The following is a 21,867-nucleotide window of genomic DNA, read 5'->3' on the forward strand; positions in this document are numbered from 1 at the left end:
TATAAATTTAACAATAATTTGCATGGCTTACATGGTTCTATGCATAGTAACTCCTGTCAGTTCACCACTTAGATTCCAGACTGTAATCATTTTTTCGCATTCATGGTCTCTGGAAGATGAAGCTTACAAACACTGGTAATACCCCAATTTTTCTTCTAGCACTACAACTTGTGAATTTAAATGAAATATCTTGACATCTCTTGTCTAGATCATCAAGATAACGATAAAGATTTCATCACATGAAAATTAAGAATTTGTCCAATGTCTTGGTTTTGTACCAAATACTTGGGCTATGAAACCAGCTCTATCAAAATTGTGACTTTGAGCACGTTTAGCTCAAACAAATTGAATATGGATTTTTCTCTTGTAACTATTGTAACTATTTACATTTTGTTGCAAGTATTTGATGGCAGTTCAAACAAAGGCTTTGGACATTAAAAAAAAAAGAGAATCCATCACAAAATTTTCATATTGTTGCTTTTTATTGTCATGTAAAAATAATGAGTGTTGCTTTCTGCTTTTGGAGATTGTTCTTTACGTTTTATATTTTTATAATTTCCATATGATGTTCTTTCAATATGACAATTTTGATGTACTGTATGCTTGATTTTTGTTATTATGATGTCTGTAAAACAAGATTAAGTTAACTGCTTTTGGAAAGTTCTTTAAGTCCCAGTAGACAGTTTGAATAGTGTTTCTGAAAACAAGTTTATAGCATGGAAGTCTGCTTTCTTGGCTGTTGACCTATGGACCTGCCAGAGGATAGGTGAGGTAAGACTGACAGCAGTCGTCCCTGCACAAATTGGGTTTGGATTAGTCTGGTGACAGTGCCAATGTATGCTTGAGCTGATGGTGCTTTGCTTTTCTTTGTCACAGTATCAAAAATGATCACTTTCCTCCGCCTTAGCATCTTTTCTTTTATCTATTCCTAGTAGCTACTATTCTTACTATTCTTTCTTTGTTGTCACATGAGTTCTGTTGTTTAGATTAATCATTTTTTTCATCTTGATCATTTTTTTCTGGTTTTCTGTAAATTGTAGTGTTTCTGTTCATTTGAAAAAGAGATTTCTCATTTTCAGCTGTACAACACTCCTGTGAGAGATGGGATCAACATTTGAGACATGTTGAAAGTTTTATCAGAGGCTGTGCTTCATCCATCTCCAGTGCAGGCAGTGTTTAAAACCTGTTAGTATACTGCAGAAAAGCTGGGTGATTTGGTTCATGTTGATGTAATGCTAGCTGTCTGTGTAGATGCGTATACTTGCTGAATGGAGTAACAGAATGGTACATGTGTTTCTTGTCTGAGTCACTCAGTCCTTTGTTTCTCACTGAGGTCTGGTTTGGGTCAAGAAGATGCCTTAAAGGACATTATTCATCAAATTTATCTCTTCTTGCAGGCTTCCCAGCTTCCTGCCCCATTGTTCTTCAGGTTAATACTTTTTGCATCCTTCTTGACTGGAAATATTTACTTTAACATGCTATCTATTTTTATTTCAGATGTGCTCCAGGATACACTGGTAATCCATTACTTGGACAGAGCTGTAAAGTTGGCAATGGACGTGATGGTAAATTCAGTATTTTGATCTAGAAAAATAACAAATCTTTTAACATGTTGTGCCTTATTTTTATAAGGAAAATACAAGTTGCAAAGATACCGCTCGATACAGAGCTTACTGTAATCTTCTACCCTTCTGCCTTGTGACAGAGTGCTATAACTGTGACCAAAGAGGGCGTGAAAGCTGCAATAGTGGTGTGTGCAACTGCAAGGTGATCAGACGTCGTCACTTCATGTTTACATTAATTCCCTAGGTATTTTCACCTTCTGGATATTATAGCATGGGCTGCTTGTATCTTTTTCCTCTGATGCTGGTGTAGATGAACGTTGAAGGCCAGTATTGCTCCACCTGTAAGACTGGGGCCTTCCATCTGAGCCAAGAAAACAAAGATGGCTGCCTGTCCTGTTTCTGTATGGGTGTCACTCAGCAGTGCTCCAGCTCAACCTACTACAGAGATCTGGTAAGACTTTAAATAATAGTAAAAATACAAAAACAGGTACAAAAATAGGAAAATTATTCACGAACATTTAATAATCAAACCAAATGTATGTTTGCACTGTTATACAGTAGCAGTGATTATATCAGCAAATGAGTTACTCATTTACATGTGAGAGGAAAAATGTGTGGTCTAACTCAGGAAAGGCTAAATTTGTCTTTATCACAATTTGCTTAAGTGCTTCTAAGCCAGTGATTTTGGACAAAGATCTACTGATATTTCCCCATGTAAGCAATTATTTCCAGGAAGAATAACTTCTGTTTTGTTTTGGGGGACTTTTTTGCTTAGAACTGCCTCAATGCATTAGGGTAAGAAATATGAAGTCTGTAACACACATAGGTTATATTTTAAGAGTGGTGTTTAAGCTTATTTAATGTAAAAGAGGCTTGATAGCTTAAGTCAGGGTCAAGGCCCAGCAAAGACTCCAATATGGCCTACTGGGCAGCGTTAGAAAATGTGATGGAGGGTATAAATCTTGGACTTTTAACTGTATTTTCATAAGTTTTACAGTGTTTCCTGCTGATAAAGACCTCCGCTGTGGTCATTCATACTACACCGAAGTAATTAAGTAGCAAATAAACAATTGAGTGACAGAAAGGTTCCTGTTTTTTCATTATTGCAACTTCCCCCATTCCTGCTTTCTTCATTGGTACCTTTTTTAATGTATCTTTTGTAGTGGGCCTCTATTAAACCCTGCACTTTCATTATTCATGTCCAAGAAGACCTTCAAGTCTCATGCAGTCTGTATCAAGCCTGTTTAGTCTGCTTCTCCCTTCCTTTTAGCAAAGTTTTTTTTCTGATTTGCTGCCTCTTGGAAATGAAAGATTTCAGCACAAGGTGGAAGGGTGTTCTGTGCTCACAGCCAGAATATGAGAATATGACATCACCATATTAGGGGTATCAACTTTCACTGATATGAAAGTGTAAAAATGTGTTTGAAGTGGAGCGTTTAAAACCGTCTGAACTCTGAGCATTTGGATCAAAGAGATTACTTGCATCTATTCTGTGGGAATGTTTAATAGGAGCGTCTTTTACCACTTTAAAACTTTGCGATTAAAAAATAAGGAAATGCAAAATAGTTTTCTTTTAAGCACCTTATTTATTATGCTTAAGTATAATAAATAGTATAATATTTAGTATGCTCAAATTTGCTTTGTAGGTATCCTCAGTCTTTTCTCCAGGGAACTTCCAGGGATTCGCTCTGGTCAACCGTCAGCGCACCAGTCGCATTTCCACTGGTTTCACTGTAGAGATTTCCACTGAAGGCACTCAGCTGTCCTACAGTAACTTTGACTACCTGGGACAGGAGCCTCACTACTGGCAGCTTCCAGGAGTTTACCAGGGTGATAAGGTCAGTATTAAAAAGAATATACCACAGATACAACAGTGAAAACACCCCCGTGCTGCATATAAACATGCTCAGCAGCACACATCAGAAACAACTAGACCATCCTACTCAACTATTTTCTCCCTTTTGCTGCTTTTTCTTACTTCAAGCTTCAGCCAGCCCTTTTAGAGTGAACTTGTTTATCAATCTTTGCGTGATTTCTTTTCCTTCATTGCTGCAGTGGTTTCATCTTTTAAATCTGAACAGCATTTATATTGGTAAAATAATTTGTATAGATTTGATGGCCCCAGTGACGACTCACATAATGTAGCTTGTTCTTTGTGTTTGTCTCCCTCTCCACGCTCTATAGAAAAATTCTCATTTTGCTCGTATGAAACGAAAAGATCAGGTATAGAGTTGTTGTATGTTGTGATTGCTGTTTGATCATATAAAATCTGGTGATTTTTTTCTGAAGTGCAGTGTTATCTGGCATGTTTCAAGTAACTGTACTGCATTTGAAATACGCTGGTTGATGTACAATAATAATGATTATCATGTTATGCATATATCGTGAATATGCACTGAAAAGTTCTGTGATCATTTATCTATACTGGCACAGTTATTTATTAGATGCATGCCGTTTTTACAGCTGTGCATGCACTTTGCAGCTGAAGGTGGCAAACAAAGGCCCCTTCGAGTTACCCACTTTTATCAAAGTCCATATTCCACATCGCTTTCTACTTCACATGATATGAGCCCTGTGGATTGATCATTAATGGTCCATTAAAGAGCTTCATAAACTTTAACTTTTACTGGAATAACACTGCCATAACACTTGCAAATACCATCAGCTCATTGGTGAGCAAAGTGATCAAAGAGCTTACTTTATCCACATCAATAGAGTGATTCATACATGCCAGAGGAGCAGCTAAGGAAGGATGCTTCCATCTGGAACCTAATGGCCACTCAACGTAAAGACACCCACAGAACCAAAAGAGCTAGTCAGGTATTTGGTGTGACCTGCACTGTAGATCGGAGAATGTAAAACTCGTGTGTCTAACAAGAATAAGTGATGCACAGTGTTTTTGTGGACATCTATAGAAGTAGCATCATCATCTTCATAGATATAGCAGCATGAATACTTGGGTTTGATGAAGTGGGATTGAGCAGAAGCACATGGTCAGATATGAGTGTGTGTGCATGTGAGTGAGTTATAGAGAACTCTGGCATGAATAGCAAAATCTTAGTTTCTTACGTGAAAGAACTTTTTTAAGTGTTTTGTTGGTGTGACTGCATTGTTTGAGTGGAAATAATAGAATGAGCCTATCATGGGCAGCATCTACAGTAACTATATAAAAACTGATTGCCTGTATAACCTGGTGTCTCTAAATAAACTTTGTCACTTTTATTGATGGTCAAGCAAGGTTTCCATGGTAGGTCCCCCTTCTCTTGGAGTGGGTATATATCAGGTTACCTATTATCTGTCTCTGGTACACCACTTTCCCCTCAGGGTGCTGTCAGAGAGCTGGATGATGAAGTCTGGGCACTTCTCTCTAATTTCTCCAATGGGCAAGCTGGTTCTCCTCCATTTTTTCCCTCCTATAAATCCTCCTCCTTTCCTCCGTACTCTTCTCCCTATACTTCTCGAGTCTCGACTTCCTCTTCGTCTTCCTCTCATTCTCGCTGGTCTTTGCGTAACCTGAGTCCCCCACCCCCCCCATCTGGTATCTCTTCAGTTAGACCAACTCGACCCCAACCTTACTCCCCAGGCCATGCTCCTCATCTCCAGGTACACTCTGTCAGAGATTGCAAGAGGTTTTGTTTATTTTTTGCAAGCCTTTTGTTGATGTCTTGCATTTCTTTTTGGGGCCTGGTTCTCCCGTGAATCAGCAGAGCAAGAACACAGTGAGCAAGACTTATAGTACGACTGGTGGGACCAGCAAGGTAGATAGTGGAATGACTGAGTGACTAACTTCATGTACATTATAGTCTTAAACCTTTAAAGTTAATTAACAAACATATTTTTTTTATTTGCCAAGGGTTGTTTTTTCCAGAAATTTTAAATAAAACTTAATTATAATTTGTGAAATTAATGCAGAATATAATGCATGTAGTTCATAAACACTAAAGAATGGGTAGTTTAATTCTAGTGATTAATTGGAATGGAGGTATTTTTCGTTGTTAAGCAAATCACTCCCACTCATTGCTGTCACAGTGTGCACTGTAATTCTCCACTTAACACTGGTTTTATAATGGCCTGTCATTATGCTGTTGTCTGGTTTAGAACCACATCTAATTGAGGCACTTGTTAAGCTGTCATTGCCATATTACTGACTGTACAAGTTGCTGTTTTAGTTGTCAGACAAGGCACAGTGCAAGTGCTCTGCTGTTATCGATTGGCAGCAAAAGACTCTTTAATAACACTCCTACGTGAAAACATCTACTTCAAAGTGTTTAGTTACATGTTATGTTTGTCCCCGATACTTCCCAGGCACACTTTCTGGAATTCTTGCTTGCTTGCTTGTGATTTCATCTTGCTGCTTAACTCTCGCTCGCTTCCTGTGGCTTATTCTCCTTCCTCCTTTGCCTCTCAGTACTTTCTGGTCTACAAAGGTTTCAACTTGCACCAGGATGGTCTGCTCTACTGGCAGCTTCCAGGGCAGTTCACAGGGGATAAGGTAATTGTGAAAACTTGGCTCGCTCCTGGTCATCCCCTTAGAGGTCACATAAAATATTGCACTCCTATTATCCTCAAGCATTCCTACATAGCTGTCCACAAAACCTATGCCCATAGCTTTCCAGTTGTCCCCCACCCTTTCCCTTCAGTGTAGCTTCTTGATTTCCTGTCCTACATTCCTCCTGTGTATTAAAATGTGAGGGCTTTTTGCCATGTTATGATTGGAGTTTTAACTGCTTGGCTTTTTCTAAAGTGAGATGTAATGCAAAGGTCAGAGATCATGTTATTAGATTTTCTCTTAATTAAGTGATGAAGTGATGAAACCATGCATGGCAGTATATGTCTCACATGAGACAAAAGCAGCAGATGCAGCAATGTCATGACTTTCATTCTTTGCTATGGCCTCCGGCTTCAAAAGCATACTATAACTTCCATAAAGCAAGTTGATTGTATCTTTCTTTTTTAATGGCCTTGGAAAAAATAACCTTCACAATCACAGAAGCCGTTAGACATCCATCCCATGGATAAAATTCAGGGAATGCACTTTTACATGTATTTACAACTCTGCAAAATGTAAAGATGCTCACATGTTGGAAAAAAAAATCAGTTTACAGCTTTATATCCTCCTATCAAAGGACTTGTTGTCAGTAAAAACTCACTTTCAGCAGCCACCAATGTGTTTCACATTTCTCTTTTATCTTGAGAACTGCAACACTCATTAACCTGACATTAAATTTCACGCTTTAGGTCGGGTCCTATGGTGGAAAACTTAAATATACCATTTCCTATGTGGCTGGTCCAAGAGGAACACTCCTTGACGATGCTGACATTCAGATTATTGTGAGTATCTCTGGGAAATTTGCTGATTCCTACCATTGTTAAATGCATTTAAAGGATTTGCTCACCTGCTTGTGTTTTTCCTTCAGGGTAATGACATCACCTTGGTAGCCCGTCAGCCTTGGCAGCGGAGGCAACAGGGCAGAGAGATGAATACATTTGAGATCGTCTTCAGAGAGGTGAGTGGTTCATAACTTAGCCTTGCTGTTCAGATGGCATGCAAAAAGTTATTATTACTATACTGTTATAATGTATTTTATGTTATTTTATAAGCCAATTTAATTATAAGTTAGATTTTTCCAATTTAAAAATATTTTTAATATTTACTATAGGCCTGTGTTTTATATATATAGATAGAGATAAAAACTACAGCAAATTTTAGGCTTGTTGAAGTGAAACCATCCACGACTAAGCCTGTCCTTTGTTTTCTTACCTTCCTGAAGCTGACCATGCTAAAACTCACTTTTCTTAAAATCTATTCATAATGCACACCAATTGCTTTAGCCTATTTTTTTTTCTCCCCACTAGGAAAATTGGCGTCGACCTGATGGCATGATTGCCACTAGAGAGCACCTGATGATGGTTCTGGCTGATCTCGATGACATCCTGATTCGAGCATCCTACTCCACAGAGATGCGCTCCTCCAGCATCTCTGACATCAGCATGGAGGTTGCTGTGCCCAACTACAGCGGCTTGGCACAGGCCCTCGAGGTGGAGCAGTGCCGATGCCCACCTGGATACCAGGGACTCTCCTGCCAGGTCAATATTTTTTGAAATAAATTTCTCAGATTTTTCTTTCTTTTTCCTTTTTACCTGATTGTGCCTAAATCAAGTATGTGTCATTTTTAGGACTGTGCTCCTGGCTATACCCGCACCGGTGGTGGCTTGTACCTGGGTCACTGTGAGCTCTGTGAATGCAATGGTCACTCTGACTCCTGTCACCCGGAGACCGGCATCTGTACAGTACGAAGCACCAGATCAGCTTATGATTGGTATTTTTCTTTGAATTAAAGCTTCCTGAGAAGATCTCTAAACAGAGTATTTGCCTTCTTCCAGAGCTGCCTACATAACACGCAGGGTGAGCTCTGTGAGCAGTGTGCTCCTGGTTTCTTTGGTGACCCCACTGTTGGCACTCCAGAAGACTGCCAGCCATGTGCCTGCCCTCACACTGACCCGGACAACCAGTAAGTTCTGGCACGTATATTAAGACGTTACATTCCAGCTCTATTTATAGCTCAGGACAACTGTACAGTGCAATTAACCCTGTCTTATACTGGTGAAACATTATCCTGTTTACGACAGGCTTACATCAAATCCTGCGTATTTCATTATCCTGATGAAAGTGTCTGATTTTGCACTTACATTTCACTTTACCATAACATAATTTTGCTGTTTCATGGTAATGAAATACCAAATCTGTTGAAAATAATAATTTTGAAAGAAAAATGTAAAAAGGCAAAGTCTTAAAGACTACTATAACTTCCATAAAGGACCCTAAGTCTAGTCAAAATTACAAGTAAACACCAATTACTTGTTAACTGAGTTTCTAGACCAACACTTTTACTTTGTGTGTAACTTATGCAGGTTCTCCCCTACCTGTGAGAGCCTTGGAAATGGAGGTTACCAGTGTACTGCCTGTCAGCCTGGCTACACTGGCCAGTACTGTGAACGGTAAGATAACTGCTACTCTCAGAGGGAATACCAAATGTGTTTGTTTCAATCAAACCTTAATAAGATGAAATGCATCATTTATGAAAATACACCTACTGGAATTTCTGTAAAAGTGCTTTTGCTTTCCATGGACTGTTGTTGAGACGGGTTTTTTTCTGTGCCTGTTAGTTGTGCTCCTGGATATGTTGGAAACCCACAGGCAAGAGAGAAGTGTCGTCCAAATGATGGTAAAGTTTCCACGCTTCCAATAAAATAAACGAAAGCCTTGTGCTGTAACTGTGCACGAAATCTATAGGAAACATGATAATTCAGAAATTTAAGAAATCTTTGACTGTTCTCACAAAATTCTTCTCAGAGTGAATTCCTGAGTGTTTATATTGACCGTTGCACCTCCAGTTGCAGCCCCACTCGTAGTCAAAATTTATCCAGAGAGAGTCCTAGTGCCACAGGGAAACCCTGTCACTCTGCGGTGTCAGGTGTCTGGATCACCTCCGCACTATTTCTTCTGGTCGAGAGAAGATGGACAGCCAATCTCCGGCAGTGCTGACAGACAAAGACAAGGTACAAGATTCAACCCTTTGACCCTAAATGTAAATGAAACTGACATGATCATATCTTGTATAGTAGAATGATGATATATATATATATATGTGTATATATTTATATATATATATATGTATATATATATATATATATATATATATATATATATATATATATATGCAAATGCAAAATTTGTGTGTGCAGGAGCAGAACTGTACTTCACCAGCGTCCAGCCGAGGGATGCCGGTGTCTACATCTGCACCTGCCAAGACCAGCGCAGCACTAACAGGAGCCACGCTGAAATTGTTGTCACAAGTGTGTATGGGTATCACTGTCACATTAAGAGAAAGATTTTTTTTCCTGATGCTGCCTGTTAAAGAACACCAAATATATGTCAGCTGTGGTTCAATAAACACTGATTTTTATGATGAAAAAAAAAAAAGGATTTGAGCTTTGTGGTAAATTTAAATTGGTTTCTTGTGTTGCGTTCTGAAATCCTCTTGAAGTATTTTTAAACAGTCAATGTAATCTAACTCTCCCTGTCACCAGGTGTCCCTTCCAAACCTATCGAGGTAATCGTTGAAGAGCCCAAATCCCAGACTATAAGGGTCGGGTCTACTGTCCAATTCATCTGTACTGCAAAGAGCAAGGTAACGCTGGCTCATCCTTTATTTATGAGACACTGAGACAATGTTTTGTAGACGCATACCCTGTGAGATTCATATATGTTTATCTGCTAACTCACGTACAGTCACCAGCCTACACTCTGGTCTGGACTCGAAGCGGCAATGGGAAACTTCCCAACCGTGCCATGGACTTCAACGGCATCCTAACAATTCAGAATGTCCAGCCTGAGGATGCAGGTGTCTACATTTGCACAGGTTCCAACATGTTTGGCATGGACGAGGGCAGAGCCATCCTCTACGTGCCAGGTTCGTGATCCTTGGCACCGCATTCCATTATCCATCACGCCTTGCTGCCATACCAGCTGTGACTCCCATACTTTCTCATCCTCACACATTACCCCAGTCCGTCGTCTTACAGTAGTGCATGCTTTTCGTTTCACATCGTGTGATGTAAACACTCAGCTCAGGGTTAACAGCTTCCTAACTAAGCGCTTGCAGTTCTAACTCCCAGTGCTTTCGCCCTCTGCTCTCAGATACCAAATATAAGACATGTCTGACCTCATGCTGCCAATCAATCAGCTCTTTTCTCTGCTTTTTTTTAACTTACAGTCTTTTGTGTCTCTTAATGTGGTTTCCTGGAATTTATATGAAGAAATACAGCTTGTGGGTTTGGTAATAACTGAAACTGTAGAACATAAGATATAACACACAATATACATGGGCAAGCATACAGATTAACTAATGGGCACTGAAAGGTCATATCTCTTTTGGAGATGTGATTTGTGGACAATGCTTTCTGCCAACACTCTGATGAAGCTACTGCTGATTTTTATCTTCTTGTTTGTTTTTTGGTTTATTTTTTCATAATTAATCGGTGGTGGTCTGGTTGCTTCCTGATTACTCATAGATTTTCTTGTTGGTGCTGCCAAACATTTTGCTAGCAGGGTGCTGGATTCTGGTGTGCTCCTATGCTCCTCCCTGGCTTAAGTGTAGTGTGTGTAGCGTAGTGCATAATGACGAGGGGAAATGCGGATGCCACGATGTGTGCTTAGTGACTCTGTGACTGACATTCAACTAGGACTTCACTGTAAAGGATGAATAGGAAGAAGTCCTACTACTCTTGAGTATTTGTGTTACCCAACTTTTAAAGTGTCCCTTCATGAAACTACTGGCTGCTTTGTTACTCCACTTACCATCCTGATGATGAACGTTGTTGAACAAAAGGGTGCTACTAGTCACACAGTTGGTTAAATCTATGTTTAAATTTACTGTTGAACTGTGCTGTACTGTTGTAATAGTAATGTTTCATTCCTTTAGTGTTAGTCCACCTTTGTATTGATTGCTACTTCTAATTTTTTATTGGTAAAAACTTCAATATCTGACTTTTTCATCTGACCTGCAGAAGAAAAAGAAAAAAGCATGTATTAAATCAACTACAATTGTATATTATGTTTTTTATTTACACTTTGTCAATGTTGTTGGTGCTTTTGATTCTGTGATTGACTGAAATTTGTTAGCCTAGAATGTTTTCATGAAATTGGGTGGCTTTTTAAAGGAACCTTTAAAAAAGGCAATGTGGACACAGTTACATGGCAAGATGTTTGTTTACATTCACACAATTTTAAGTATTTTTACTAAAAAAAATACTTTTAAATTTCACAGGTCACATTTTAAATGTTGTGTTGGCTTTATTTCAATCGACTGAGTAGATTTCTTTATTTGTCATTCTTATTAATTCAAAGGCTACATGTCAGCATGTATACACAAATGTGCTTTTGTAATTTTTTTTAAATTTACTCTTCTTTTTTTACTTTCTTTTTAAAACACACCAAAATTATGTAATGTACACTACAATGTATTTATATTAACTGTGAAATATGTTTAAAAGAAAAAAAAAGTTATTAAAAGTATCACATATAGAACAAAGAGATTTTTTTACAGCCTCACTCATTTACATCTATAATATATTTTAGATTCAGGGTGACCACAAGCTGTATGTTGGCTTTTAGCACCTGAAATTTCAGTATTTAAAACAGCTTCTTGCTACTAACCTGCATGTGGCTACTTTGTATATCTTAATTTTGTGTTGCTGAACAGTTCTCATAGTGATGCTCTTTGAGCCTATGTGTCTGTGTGTCTATATGTATCATGATTCTTTTGTCTGTTACACATGTGGTACTCAGACTTTAAAGTCTAAGTGGGTTTTCCTCATTGTTAGATAAGCATAAAACTGATACATTTCAAAGCATCATTTCGGAAACTATCTTGACTCATACAATATGTATTAGGTAAGTATTAATTTGAATGCATGAAGCTATTTAATGGCACCATGAGTGACAAATTCTTAAACAATGTAAAGAACCACAGGCTGAAATGGAAAAACAAATGTCAAAGTGGTGTCATTTGAATTCAATCCCATGTTTTTTAACATGTTTACATCGTGTGTGATGATGTTTGCAATCGAGTGGGAAAAACTACGACGACTCACATGCAAGGACGGATGTAAGTGTCTCTGAGGAGATGCGAGGTAAACCACTGTTACTTCAGAAAGCTGACCTGTCAGTTTACCTGTTCCCTTCATCCCTCCCTCCCTTCCTCCCTCCCTCATATCCAGAGGCCTCACAGACTCAGATGTTTTACACATCCTATGAAATGTTTGAAGGACGCAGACATAGTAAGTCCGCATGGGCATGATTTCTTCTACAGGGTTCCCTAGAAGGACCCTCCTCTCTCTGTCTCCTTTACATGCATGCTCTAATCTTCCACAGCATGGATGCGCTAGTGATTTGGTAACATCCATGTACAACCACCCAAGCAACAGCTGCAGACACTGCATAAATAATAGCCTGGAGCATACATGCTCTCTTATATGGTGTTCAAAAACAATCAAAAAAGTCGAATTTAGAGCTAAAAATATGTTTTTTGTGTCCTTCTTAGAATTAAGGCTTATAAGATTGTACATGAGTGTTACTGGTTCCTACTTGACTTTTTTTGGTTCATTTGGATCCATCACTGCTGGGAAAAGTGCATGTTCATTCCAATGGGCATCTCCTTGTGAAAGTAGAGTCTACTTTCCATTGTTTAGAAAAAAAACTTTTAAAAATCAATTTTTTTCAGTCACTGGAGTCCTTTCAGTTACTTCATCGTCCTAGTTACAGATGACCAAAAAAGATGAAATATAACGTGGACAAAGTAATTAAGTCTGTTTTGTTAAAATAATAATTGCCCAGCTAATTTTCTGGTTGTGTACTTGCATGTTTTATATGACAGAATGTCATATAGGAAATGTCACTTCATTCTTACCTTCTTTTCCTCTTCACTTTCCTCTCTCGTTTCAGGAATCATGCTAAACTTTTTGTATACTGTCATCTGGGCTTCAAACATCATACTGTGCTTAATACATCTCATCACAACCCCATTGCATCATAGCTAAATGTGCATAGCAGACTAGAGTCCACACTTCCATACTCAGATGGAAGTGTACTTTAAGTAACAGCGTGAGTGTTTAGGCTAAACTATACTGCAGTGGCTTCATACAATCAAACACTGTATGAAGAAAATATTTGTTTCTTAAAGCAGTATCTTAATTCTAGTGTGGTTATGGATAGTTGTTTTCCACAGTGGCCACAGGTGAATTAGCTCAACAAGTAACAGAATGGATTTCCATATAATATATGTGGTGCCCAGAGAATAACTCTTATTCCCATGACTATTTCTCCAGACTCACTCAGTGCTCAGTTTATGTTTTTTTGAATAAAATTCCTCAACAACTTCTTTATGGATTGCCATGAAATATGCAGCACTACACATATTCACATCCTTTCACAACTGTTTGTAAACACCAGTAAACCTTTCATATAGCACCATCATCAGGTCGAGAGTGTCAGGTATTTTTCTTATAGCTCTAAAACTTGTTAAATAAAAACATCCAATCTTTTTGAGCTCTTCTTAAAATGTGATAATTAGCAAATTATTCAATATATTTCCTAAACACATGCAGGTTAACATGTTTCTTGTCATTTAGTTAAAAAATAGTACAAACTAATGGAACTACTGATATTGCTAGTCTTTTTGAATAGCAAATGAAATACCTTTACTGGAATACAGTATAACCAGAGTAAAAAAAGATGAGAAGAGTTATATCTCAAAAACCGGGCAGATAAAACCAAAGCTAACTGCTAAGATAGATCCCATGTTAATAATGTGAGAAGTAGTTTTTTGGTGGGTTTTCTTCCTTTTTTGGTATTTTAAGTGTTACTGCATGTTGCACTGATGCTACCATAGACATTTACATCCATCCATCTGTTTTGTTCCACTTATCCAATCCAGGTATGTGTGGGTGGGGGGCAACCATGTCTGCCCTGTGACAGACAGGTCACCAGTCTGTCAGTGGGCCAGCACACAGAGATAGACAACCATTCACATTCACGCCTTCAGACAATTTAGAATCACCAGTTAGCCTAACCTCATGTCTTTGGACTGTGGGAGGAATCCAGAGAGAACCCAGGCAAGCATGAGGAGAATATGCAAACTTCACACAGAAAGGTCACACGGAGGATTCATACCCACGGCCTTCTTGCTGTGACGTGACATTTACAAAACATAACAAATACAAATAATAAAACACATCTATAGTCATAATCAAATCAGTTCATAGATGCTAAGCCAGTGTTCAGACTGTCATGCCTGCCTCATGTCCCACAGTGAACGCCCTGGAGTGTTCGTGTCACTGGGGTCAGAGAGTCAAAGATTAGCCAAGGCTTCAAAAATCCCAGTTTTCAGCCTACAGTACATAGCCTCCTCCCATCCGACTGAAAGAGCCCTTTCTTTTGGTCTGGTACCCTGGGATCGAATACACAGTCCAGAAGCTAGCCAAACTGGCGTAGACAGCAATATACCCAGAGGCCCTGCCAAGGACTGCATGCCACATCTCATCTGTTTTGTCTGCACTGGGGATTTAGGCTGCCAAGTGGGTTGAGGCACAGGCCATCACTTTCTCTCTAAGTCTGATCAGTCCCTTACATGTAAAAACATTTCCACAGTTTGTAATAAAATAACCTGATGGTCAAGCAGAGGCTGTAATCTCCTGACAAAAATTCATGATTCATTTAGAAGGTCTGTTTTTCCATGTTAGGTCTGGCGAGATTTTAGAGCTGTGCTTGACTGAATTGTGTCCTTCTGTAGCTGCAGAGGGGGCCCGGCCTCTGGCCACTGTAACTCCCTCAGTGCTGAACGTCTATCAAGGCCAGAGGGCAGAGTTCCACTGCACAGTAACTGGAAACCCAACTCCTGCCATCGAATGGATTGGTATGATAAGTTGGATTTCCTTCTTAATACATTTAATGCAGGGTTTAATGAACTATTTCTAGTTATTTAAGTAGAAAGACCAGATTCCGCTATGTTTTGTTTGTCTCTAGGAAATCTAGTCCAGCAAAAGAAACCTACAAAACTTACCCCCACTGCTTTGATTTTGTCATTAGTGACATTAGTGTAATTGTGTGATCCCTACAGGAGGTCCAGGTAACCGAATGAGTCCGAGAGCAGTGATACGAGGTGGCATACTGACCTTCACGTCAGTGGACGCGGCTGATGAGGGAGACTACACCTGCAAGGCCCTAAACACGCATGGCGAGCACACAGCGCGGGTTTCTCTCCTTGTCCAAAGTATGCACTGTGTTTAAGTGTGTATGCCTTTTTATTTCATGTTTCCACAGAAAGATTTTGAGGACTCACAACTATCTGGGGACAAAATGCAATGTTCAGGTTTAGGAATAGAGTGGTTTTCTATGTTAACAGATGATTCCAGTTTCCTGTGATCACAATATGTGTCTTTGAATGTCATGTTGCATTCTTTGGTTAGACTCTAACCCTAGCGGTCTAGGCACCCTACCTCAAGTCCAAGTCAGTCCTCAAAATACTGAAGTCCAAGAAGGTGACACATTGAGGTTGTACTGCAGAGCATCGGGATCACCCACCCCGAAGCTCACCTGGCTGAAAAATGGAGGACAAATCCCCCCTCAGGTGAGCTATATCCATCTTTCCGATGCCTGAAAGAACAGCATTTAATTAAAAACTGTAACTGCATTTATATTCCTTTCTGTATTATCTCTATCTAAAACCTCAAGATACGTCCAGTGCCGATGGTAATCAGAGTGTTTATGGCTGTTTCAGCATTTTGACCTCTTAACTTTATTTTTCCCTCCCTTCTGTTTGTCTCCTCCCCTTCTTCTTTTTTTTTTGTCCTACCCTGTTCTGACATTTGCTCAGGCTATTCCCTCTCACGGTTTCCATCAGTTTAAAAGCAACAGTCTCGATGTGTTACAGAGACGTATTGAGGACCTGCAGGTCTGTCCATCTGTCCACCGTCTGTCTGTTCTGTCTCATAGTTCACATCCATTGTCCTCTACTGACCTTGTCTTCACACATTGTCGACTAAGTGCATGATCAAACGTGTCCTTGATTCACACCTTGTAAACCATGTTAATTTGTCACAGCTGCTCACTAAGTCATTGTGGCATTGGTGCCAAATACATTAAAACCAATTAGCTTGGCCCGGTTGACTTCTTAGTGTACTCGCATGCAGTACCTGTTTTTAAATTATGTTTTAATAATAAAGGCATTCCATGGTGTCCTGTTTTTGTGCTGTCCATATCATACCATCCCTGAAATGTTTGGGTTCTCAGCACCCAGTTGACCCCCATCATTCCATTGAGTGTATTAACAGCACTAAGTATACAGTAGGTACTGTAGGTATTTCAGACATATTTTTCTCTATGCCAGGCGTAGCCCTCTGCCCCCCTGCCCAGAGGGTTTTGTGTTAGTCTGGATTCTGACCGGCCCTCCTCGGCTCGACAAGGGCTTCGGGGCCTGTTTAGTTCTGCCTCAGAGAGCCACTGCGTTGTGTCAGCCTTTCCCAGGGGGAGCCGGGCTCTGCCGTGCGACCACGCAGAAATTCTGTATGCTCTAGCAAACAGCTTGCTTTGAAAACTTGTCAATGGGTTCAGACACACATTGAGCCACAGCCCGCCTCAGCCACTGCTCGGTTTAGCCTCCCTCACGGTTGAATGGTCCGAAGCTAAGCAGCTTTGTCCATGGATGCCCCGACACCCCCCGGATACAGTAATCCCTCCCCAGACCAACCCCTTTCTGTTTCTCCTCCCATCTAAGGTGTTTCCAAACTTAATACAAGCTCATTTTCAGCTTTGCTGGGCATCTGACTGCCATGTGGAGTAGAGTACAAACAAGTCAAGTTGATAAGTCATGAGCCGAAAAGTCTCGAGAGCTCGTAAATATGTGGTGAAATTGTTTTAAGATATTTGATGGTGGATATAAAGTTTAGACCTGTTTTAAAATGCTTACTGTCACAAACTGTCTTTTCTAACTGTCGTAATTTTTTCATCATTTTGATGATCACCGCCAGTAAGCTGTAGTAAATTTACAGTACTGTGCAAAAAGTTTTGAGTCACCCCACATTTCTTTATATTTTGCTAGGAAAGTTGAAAATAGGTACAGTGATTTATTGAAACATGCAAACGTAAATTGAGGTGCATTATGTAAGGCAAAAACAGAGTTTGTTTAATCTTAAACCAGCTTCAAAGTCAATAATTGGGATGCCCACTTTTATGATTCAACACCGACTGAACTCTCTTAAGCAACATTGTTTTTGTAAATTCTTGAAATGGTCTGCAGCATCTGTTCCTAAACAGATACTGTTTATTTGCTCTAGATAGTTTTTAGACTTGGTAAGTGGTAAGTGGCTTAAAAAACAAAAATCCCTCCTTTGCAAATGGTTTAAAAAGATTTAAAAAAAACAACAAAAAAAACAGCCAATGTTCAAAGAATTTTGAAAGACCTCCATAAGAGAAAATGGAGAAGAGACCACTTAAAAAAAAACAAGAAGGCTGCTGGAAGCTTGGGAACAAAATATAAAGAAAAGTCCCTCAAGATGAGTGCACAGTGCTGTAATTATCACTGATCATGGACTATTAACAAATCATAACAGTCATCGTAGTAAAGCTGGCACTACTTTTTACACTTCCATGTACGATGGACAGTGTCACCAAATTCATAAACAACTGTACAAACTAGAGTAATAACAGCTCTTGTCTCGTCTTTAAGACCTGTGCTATAGCGCTTTTGTGTTGCTGTTAGCTGTTAGCTAGTAATGTGACTCAATCAGCAATGTTATATTTGTGCTGTTTCAAGGAACACAGGTAAGTAATGTGCTCTGTCAGTTTATGATTTATCTTTGTCAAATATAAGGCAAATATAAGTAAAATAATGCTTGTTTTGTATTGTTTCACAAAAGAATGGTAATGTAGTGTCTAAGTTTGTCTCATTTTTGTATGTCCTCTCCAGGCTCGTAATGACCGCACCGACATCGGTACTCTGTTCATCCCTAATATCAAGGTGGCCGACTCGGGTACTTACATGTGTGTCGGCAGCAACAGCATTGGCTCAAATAGTGCTCCCATTAAAGTCAGCGTGCACAAAGGTAAGACTGCATGGTAGTCAAACTAAAGTCATCCGTGTCTCAGACACAACTTTGAATTTTAATTTCATTTTTTTGTGTTTTACTATAAATACTCTGACAGATAAAAACACCATGCAGCTTAACTATTTATGTTTGTGCCATGCAGCTGATCATAGCTATAATGTGGTGAGCATCCAACCATCCATAGCTGATGTCCAAGTAGGCCAGAATCTGGAGCTCAATTGTTTTGCGCCAGGAAATCCTCCTCCCCCTGTCATCTGGACGAAAGCTAGTGGACACCTCTCTGCCAATCACCAGGTAATCACACATTGTGCGTCATTGTTCCTCCATTTGATACGAGATATCTTATATGCTAGCAAGGGAAAATAATCTATATAACCTTTATCTTTTCCAGACTGCACATAAATTTGGTTCTTTGACTTAGACTCACTGAACATACATACAGTACATACTATACAATCACAATAATCGCAGTTCTTGCCGAAGTCCAGTGTATGCACAACCTACTTTTGTGCCTATCCATTATATCAGTTTTGTCAGCATGTTTATGTCAGATATAGTAATAGTAATATATAATCCTTAGTAATGCATGCACAGTTAGCATGTATTTCAGACAAAAGAACTTTGTAAAAACAGTAAGCAGTAAGAAAACACTTAAAGATTTGGAACGAGACATTACCGCTGACTTTTTTTTAATGCTTTGACCACCAGAAAGTTGTGCCATCTAGTTCCATTATATTCAAGAAAAGGCTGACATGTCCAAAAATTATATCTCCAAAACTGAGCATGTCACACAAAATAATCTAGGTGGACACATCTGTCAAAACAGCTGCGAACCACCAAGGAATAGACTTTTCAGGCCTTGTGGTATCTGGCAACAAGATATAAACTGCAAATCCTTTAACTCCCCTAAGTTTCAATGTGATGACAGACTTGTTGTTCCACAGCAGCTCACAGATGCTCAGTTTGAGTTTCATGTGGGGAAATTAGCTGTAGGGTTCATCCTTCCCACAGTGCATCCTGGTGGCATTGCTTCCCCTGGTAAATGTTAGCTGTTCACACGATTTCAAAGAGAAGGGAATCAGCTGGCTTCCTTCCATTGCTTAAAATGTAGTTCAGTCCCTGGTCTGTGTATTTGCAGCCCTATATACAACAGCATACTTTATGTTAGCAACTATCATTAAATTTCCCATAACTTGTGTGAATATATTCCTGAGCTTAACGTGTAATGTTGAGACATAATAATCAATTATATTGGCTTCATTAGTGAGTGGTTATAATGTTTTGCTCATTAGTGTATTGATTTTTTTTCTAGTAGTAAATGTAAGGTGGTAATTTCATCTTGCATGTTCAGTTGAAGCAACTCGATTCCTTTGTGCAGGTTGTGGGCAGTCAGCTACGAATCCTGTCAGCTACTGCAGACGACTCAGGAGAGTATATCTGTCGAGTACAAGGAAACCCCGGCGGCTCTGGATCTCATCTCCATCAGGCCTCTGTCTCTGTGTCTGTTACTTCGTCTTCTTCACGTAAGTTTGTGTGGCACTGAGAGCCTCATTCAGGTGGTACAAGCCCAATTTCAAAAGAGTTGGGACACTGTGTGAAATATCAGATCCCATAAACCGATTTTTTATTCACAACAGAACACAGAAAACATATCAAATGTTTAAACTGAGAAAATGTACCTTTTTGAGAAAAGTATTAGCTTATTTGGAATTTGATGCCAGAAACACATTGTTGTATTTTTTTATTTCATGGTGTGTAACATGTTTTTAAAAAGTGAAAGATCAGCATCTGGATTCTTCTACTATGAAACCATGACCCTGTAGTAGATGCAGTACACAGTTTTGCATTGTCTTGCTGAAATATGCAAGGCCTTCCCTGAAAAAGATAGCATACACATGTTCTAAAACCTGTGTGCATCTCAGCAATGATGGTGCCTTTCCAGATGTGCTGCCCATTCTATGGGCACTAATGCACCTCCATAATATGAGAGATTCAGAATTCACAATTGTACATTGAGGAACATTATTCTGAAATTGCTCAAATAATTTTTCTGCAGACTGGCGTCCCTGTTTATTTCAGAGAATTTATGAAAATATGCTCTTTTTAGACCCACTCATGTTAGTGACCTGTTGCTAATTAACCAAATTAGTTGCAAAATTTTCTTCCAGCTGTTTATTTTTTATTTTTTGGTAACACTTAATTTTCCAGTCTTTTTTGCCCAGTCTTTTTTTTTTTATTTTCTGCTGCCATTATATTCAAATGATCTAATATTTTTTAGGAAATAGTAAAACCACTCAGTTTAAATATTTGATTGTTTTCTATGTTCTGTTATAAAGACTGACTGACAGACTCGAGTAATCTAAGAGCCCATTGGGTTTTTTCACATTGTTTACGCTCACTGTGTTCACCATGCTTGAGATTGACAGTACCAGGGATTTTTATTTGCCAACATCCGTCAGCAGCTGGGCGAAACAGGGCATTACATGGGAAGGTGTTGTTCTCACTGCTTCACTTCATGAATGAACTTTCCATTTTCAGTTTCCAGTGTTGCCCAGTGTGACCTCAGATTGAATTATTTTCCCTGCAACTATCCCATGATCTCATCCTCATTCACTTCTTCCTTGACTTCAGTGATGTTTGAGTTACTTTCCCAGCTGCCAGTGTAACCCATCACCATGCTGAATCTGTTGCTTCATGTTTTTGTGACTAGTATATCAGTTAAATGAATGAGATTGTTCAAAACCACTGCTTTCTGCTGCAGGCCAGCAGAGCCCAATCATTGCCATTGAACCCCACAGCGCTGCAGTGCGTGTAGGGGAGTCAGCCAGCTTCAAATGCAATGTGTACAGTGGAGCCCAGCCTGTTAGACTGGAGTGGAAACTGGCCAGTAACAAGCCACTGCCAGGTAATTACTGTGCTCAAACCGCCTTTAAAGAACAAAACCTTCTTAATGACTATTGATTTTATGACATAATTATTTACAATCAGTTACAGCTGCAGTTCACCCGTCATATTATGTTCTGTTTAATCACTAATTTTAAACTTCATTCAGGGAGCTTTTCAGAAAGCGTCCTTTTTATTGTAATAACATTCTCCATGACTAAAATAATACTTGCTTATAAATATGATCAATAAATATTCATATTTTCTAGAGTGAAAGCTTTTAGAGTGAAACCAAGGGTTTACTTGTGGGCTAGAAAAACATATTTGAATGTTTTCGAGAGTTTTCTGAGATTTCAGGATAAAAACCAGGGTGTTTTCACACATTTACTAGTTCTGAACTTTTCTAAATGTTACCACATGTCCACCTCAGTTAAATTGGACAATAAAAAATCTTTAACCTGAAAGTTCACAAGTATAATGTCCATATTATGTCAGATTGCTCAAAGTTGGGACATTGAATTCAAAGCTTCTGTGTACACGCTCTCGTCAAGCAGCTTCTTAGCCTAAATCACACAGAGCATTTCTAGTATTAAAAATATGACTAATACTAAGTATTTTCTGCTAAACAAAAGTAGAAAATGTTCAGACAGCACCCCAAACTGATTTTTGTTACATTTTCCAGACTTGATGTGAAAGAGCAATTCTAAATGAGTTTTCATTAGCACTCTCCTTTCCCCTGAAGTTTTACTTCTTT

The 21,867-nt window shown here is 39.1% G+C and overlaps 1 protein-coding gene across 3 annotated transcripts in view; it reads left to right on the forward strand.

Annotated features, from left to right (window-relative positions):
• Positions 1 to 21,867, forward strand: part of hspg2 (heparan sulfate proteoglycan 2) — a 93,551-nt gene that overhangs the window by 55,844 nt on the left and 15,840 nt on the right. The window contains exons 30-54 of one of the 3 annotated variants that reach the window (XM_063463500.1): positions 1,498 to 1,565; positions 1,706 to 1,767; positions 1,876 to 2,016; positions 3,212 to 3,403; positions 5,974 to 6,057; positions 6,804 to 6,896; positions 6,983 to 7,072; positions 7,422 to 7,652; positions 7,743 to 7,856; positions 7,950 to 8,077; positions 8,478 to 8,564; positions 8,733 to 8,791; positions 8,961 to 9,125; positions 9,312 to 9,422; positions 9,657 to 9,757; positions 9,859 to 10,039; positions 12,348 to 12,407; positions 14,918 to 15,040; positions 15,245 to 15,397; positions 15,594 to 15,754; positions 16,001 to 16,078; positions 18,092 to 18,227; positions 18,373 to 18,524; positions 19,609 to 19,753; positions 20,992 to 21,135. In XM_063463500.1, coding sequence (XP_063319570.1) covers positions 1,498 to 1,565; positions 1,706 to 1,767; positions 1,876 to 2,016; positions 3,212 to 3,403; positions 5,974 to 6,057; positions 6,804 to 6,896; positions 6,983 to 7,072; positions 7,422 to 7,652; positions 7,743 to 7,856; positions 7,950 to 8,077; positions 8,478 to 8,564; positions 8,733 to 8,791; positions 8,961 to 9,125; positions 9,312 to 9,422; positions 9,657 to 9,757; positions 9,859 to 10,039; positions 12,348 to 12,407; positions 14,918 to 15,040; positions 15,245 to 15,397; positions 15,594 to 15,754; positions 16,001 to 16,078; positions 18,092 to 18,227; positions 18,373 to 18,524; positions 19,609 to 19,753; positions 20,992 to 21,135 — 3,059 coding nt within the window. The remainder of the gene's footprint in view (positions 1 to 1,497; positions 1,566 to 1,705; positions 1,768 to 1,875; positions 2,017 to 3,211; positions 3,404 to 5,973; positions 6,058 to 6,803; positions 6,897 to 6,982; positions 7,073 to 7,421; positions 7,653 to 7,742; positions 7,857 to 7,949; positions 8,078 to 8,477; positions 8,565 to 8,732; positions 8,792 to 8,960; positions 9,126 to 9,311; positions 9,423 to 9,656; positions 9,758 to 9,858; positions 10,040 to 12,347; positions 12,408 to 14,917; positions 15,041 to 15,244; positions 15,398 to 15,593; positions 15,755 to 16,000; positions 16,079 to 18,091; positions 18,228 to 18,372; positions 18,525 to 19,608; positions 19,754 to 20,991; positions 21,136 to 21,867) is intronic. The other 2 variants (XM_063463501.1, XM_063463502.1) reach the window with 2 other exon arrangements.

This window comes from Pelmatolapia mariae, linkage group LG20 (assembly GCF_036321145.2).
Source record: "Pelmatolapia mariae isolate MD_Pm_ZW linkage group LG20, Pm_UMD_F_2, whole genome shotgun sequence".
Lineage (NCBI taxonomy): Eukaryota > Metazoa > Chordata > Actinopteri > Cichliformes > Cichlidae > Pelmatolapia > Pelmatolapia mariae.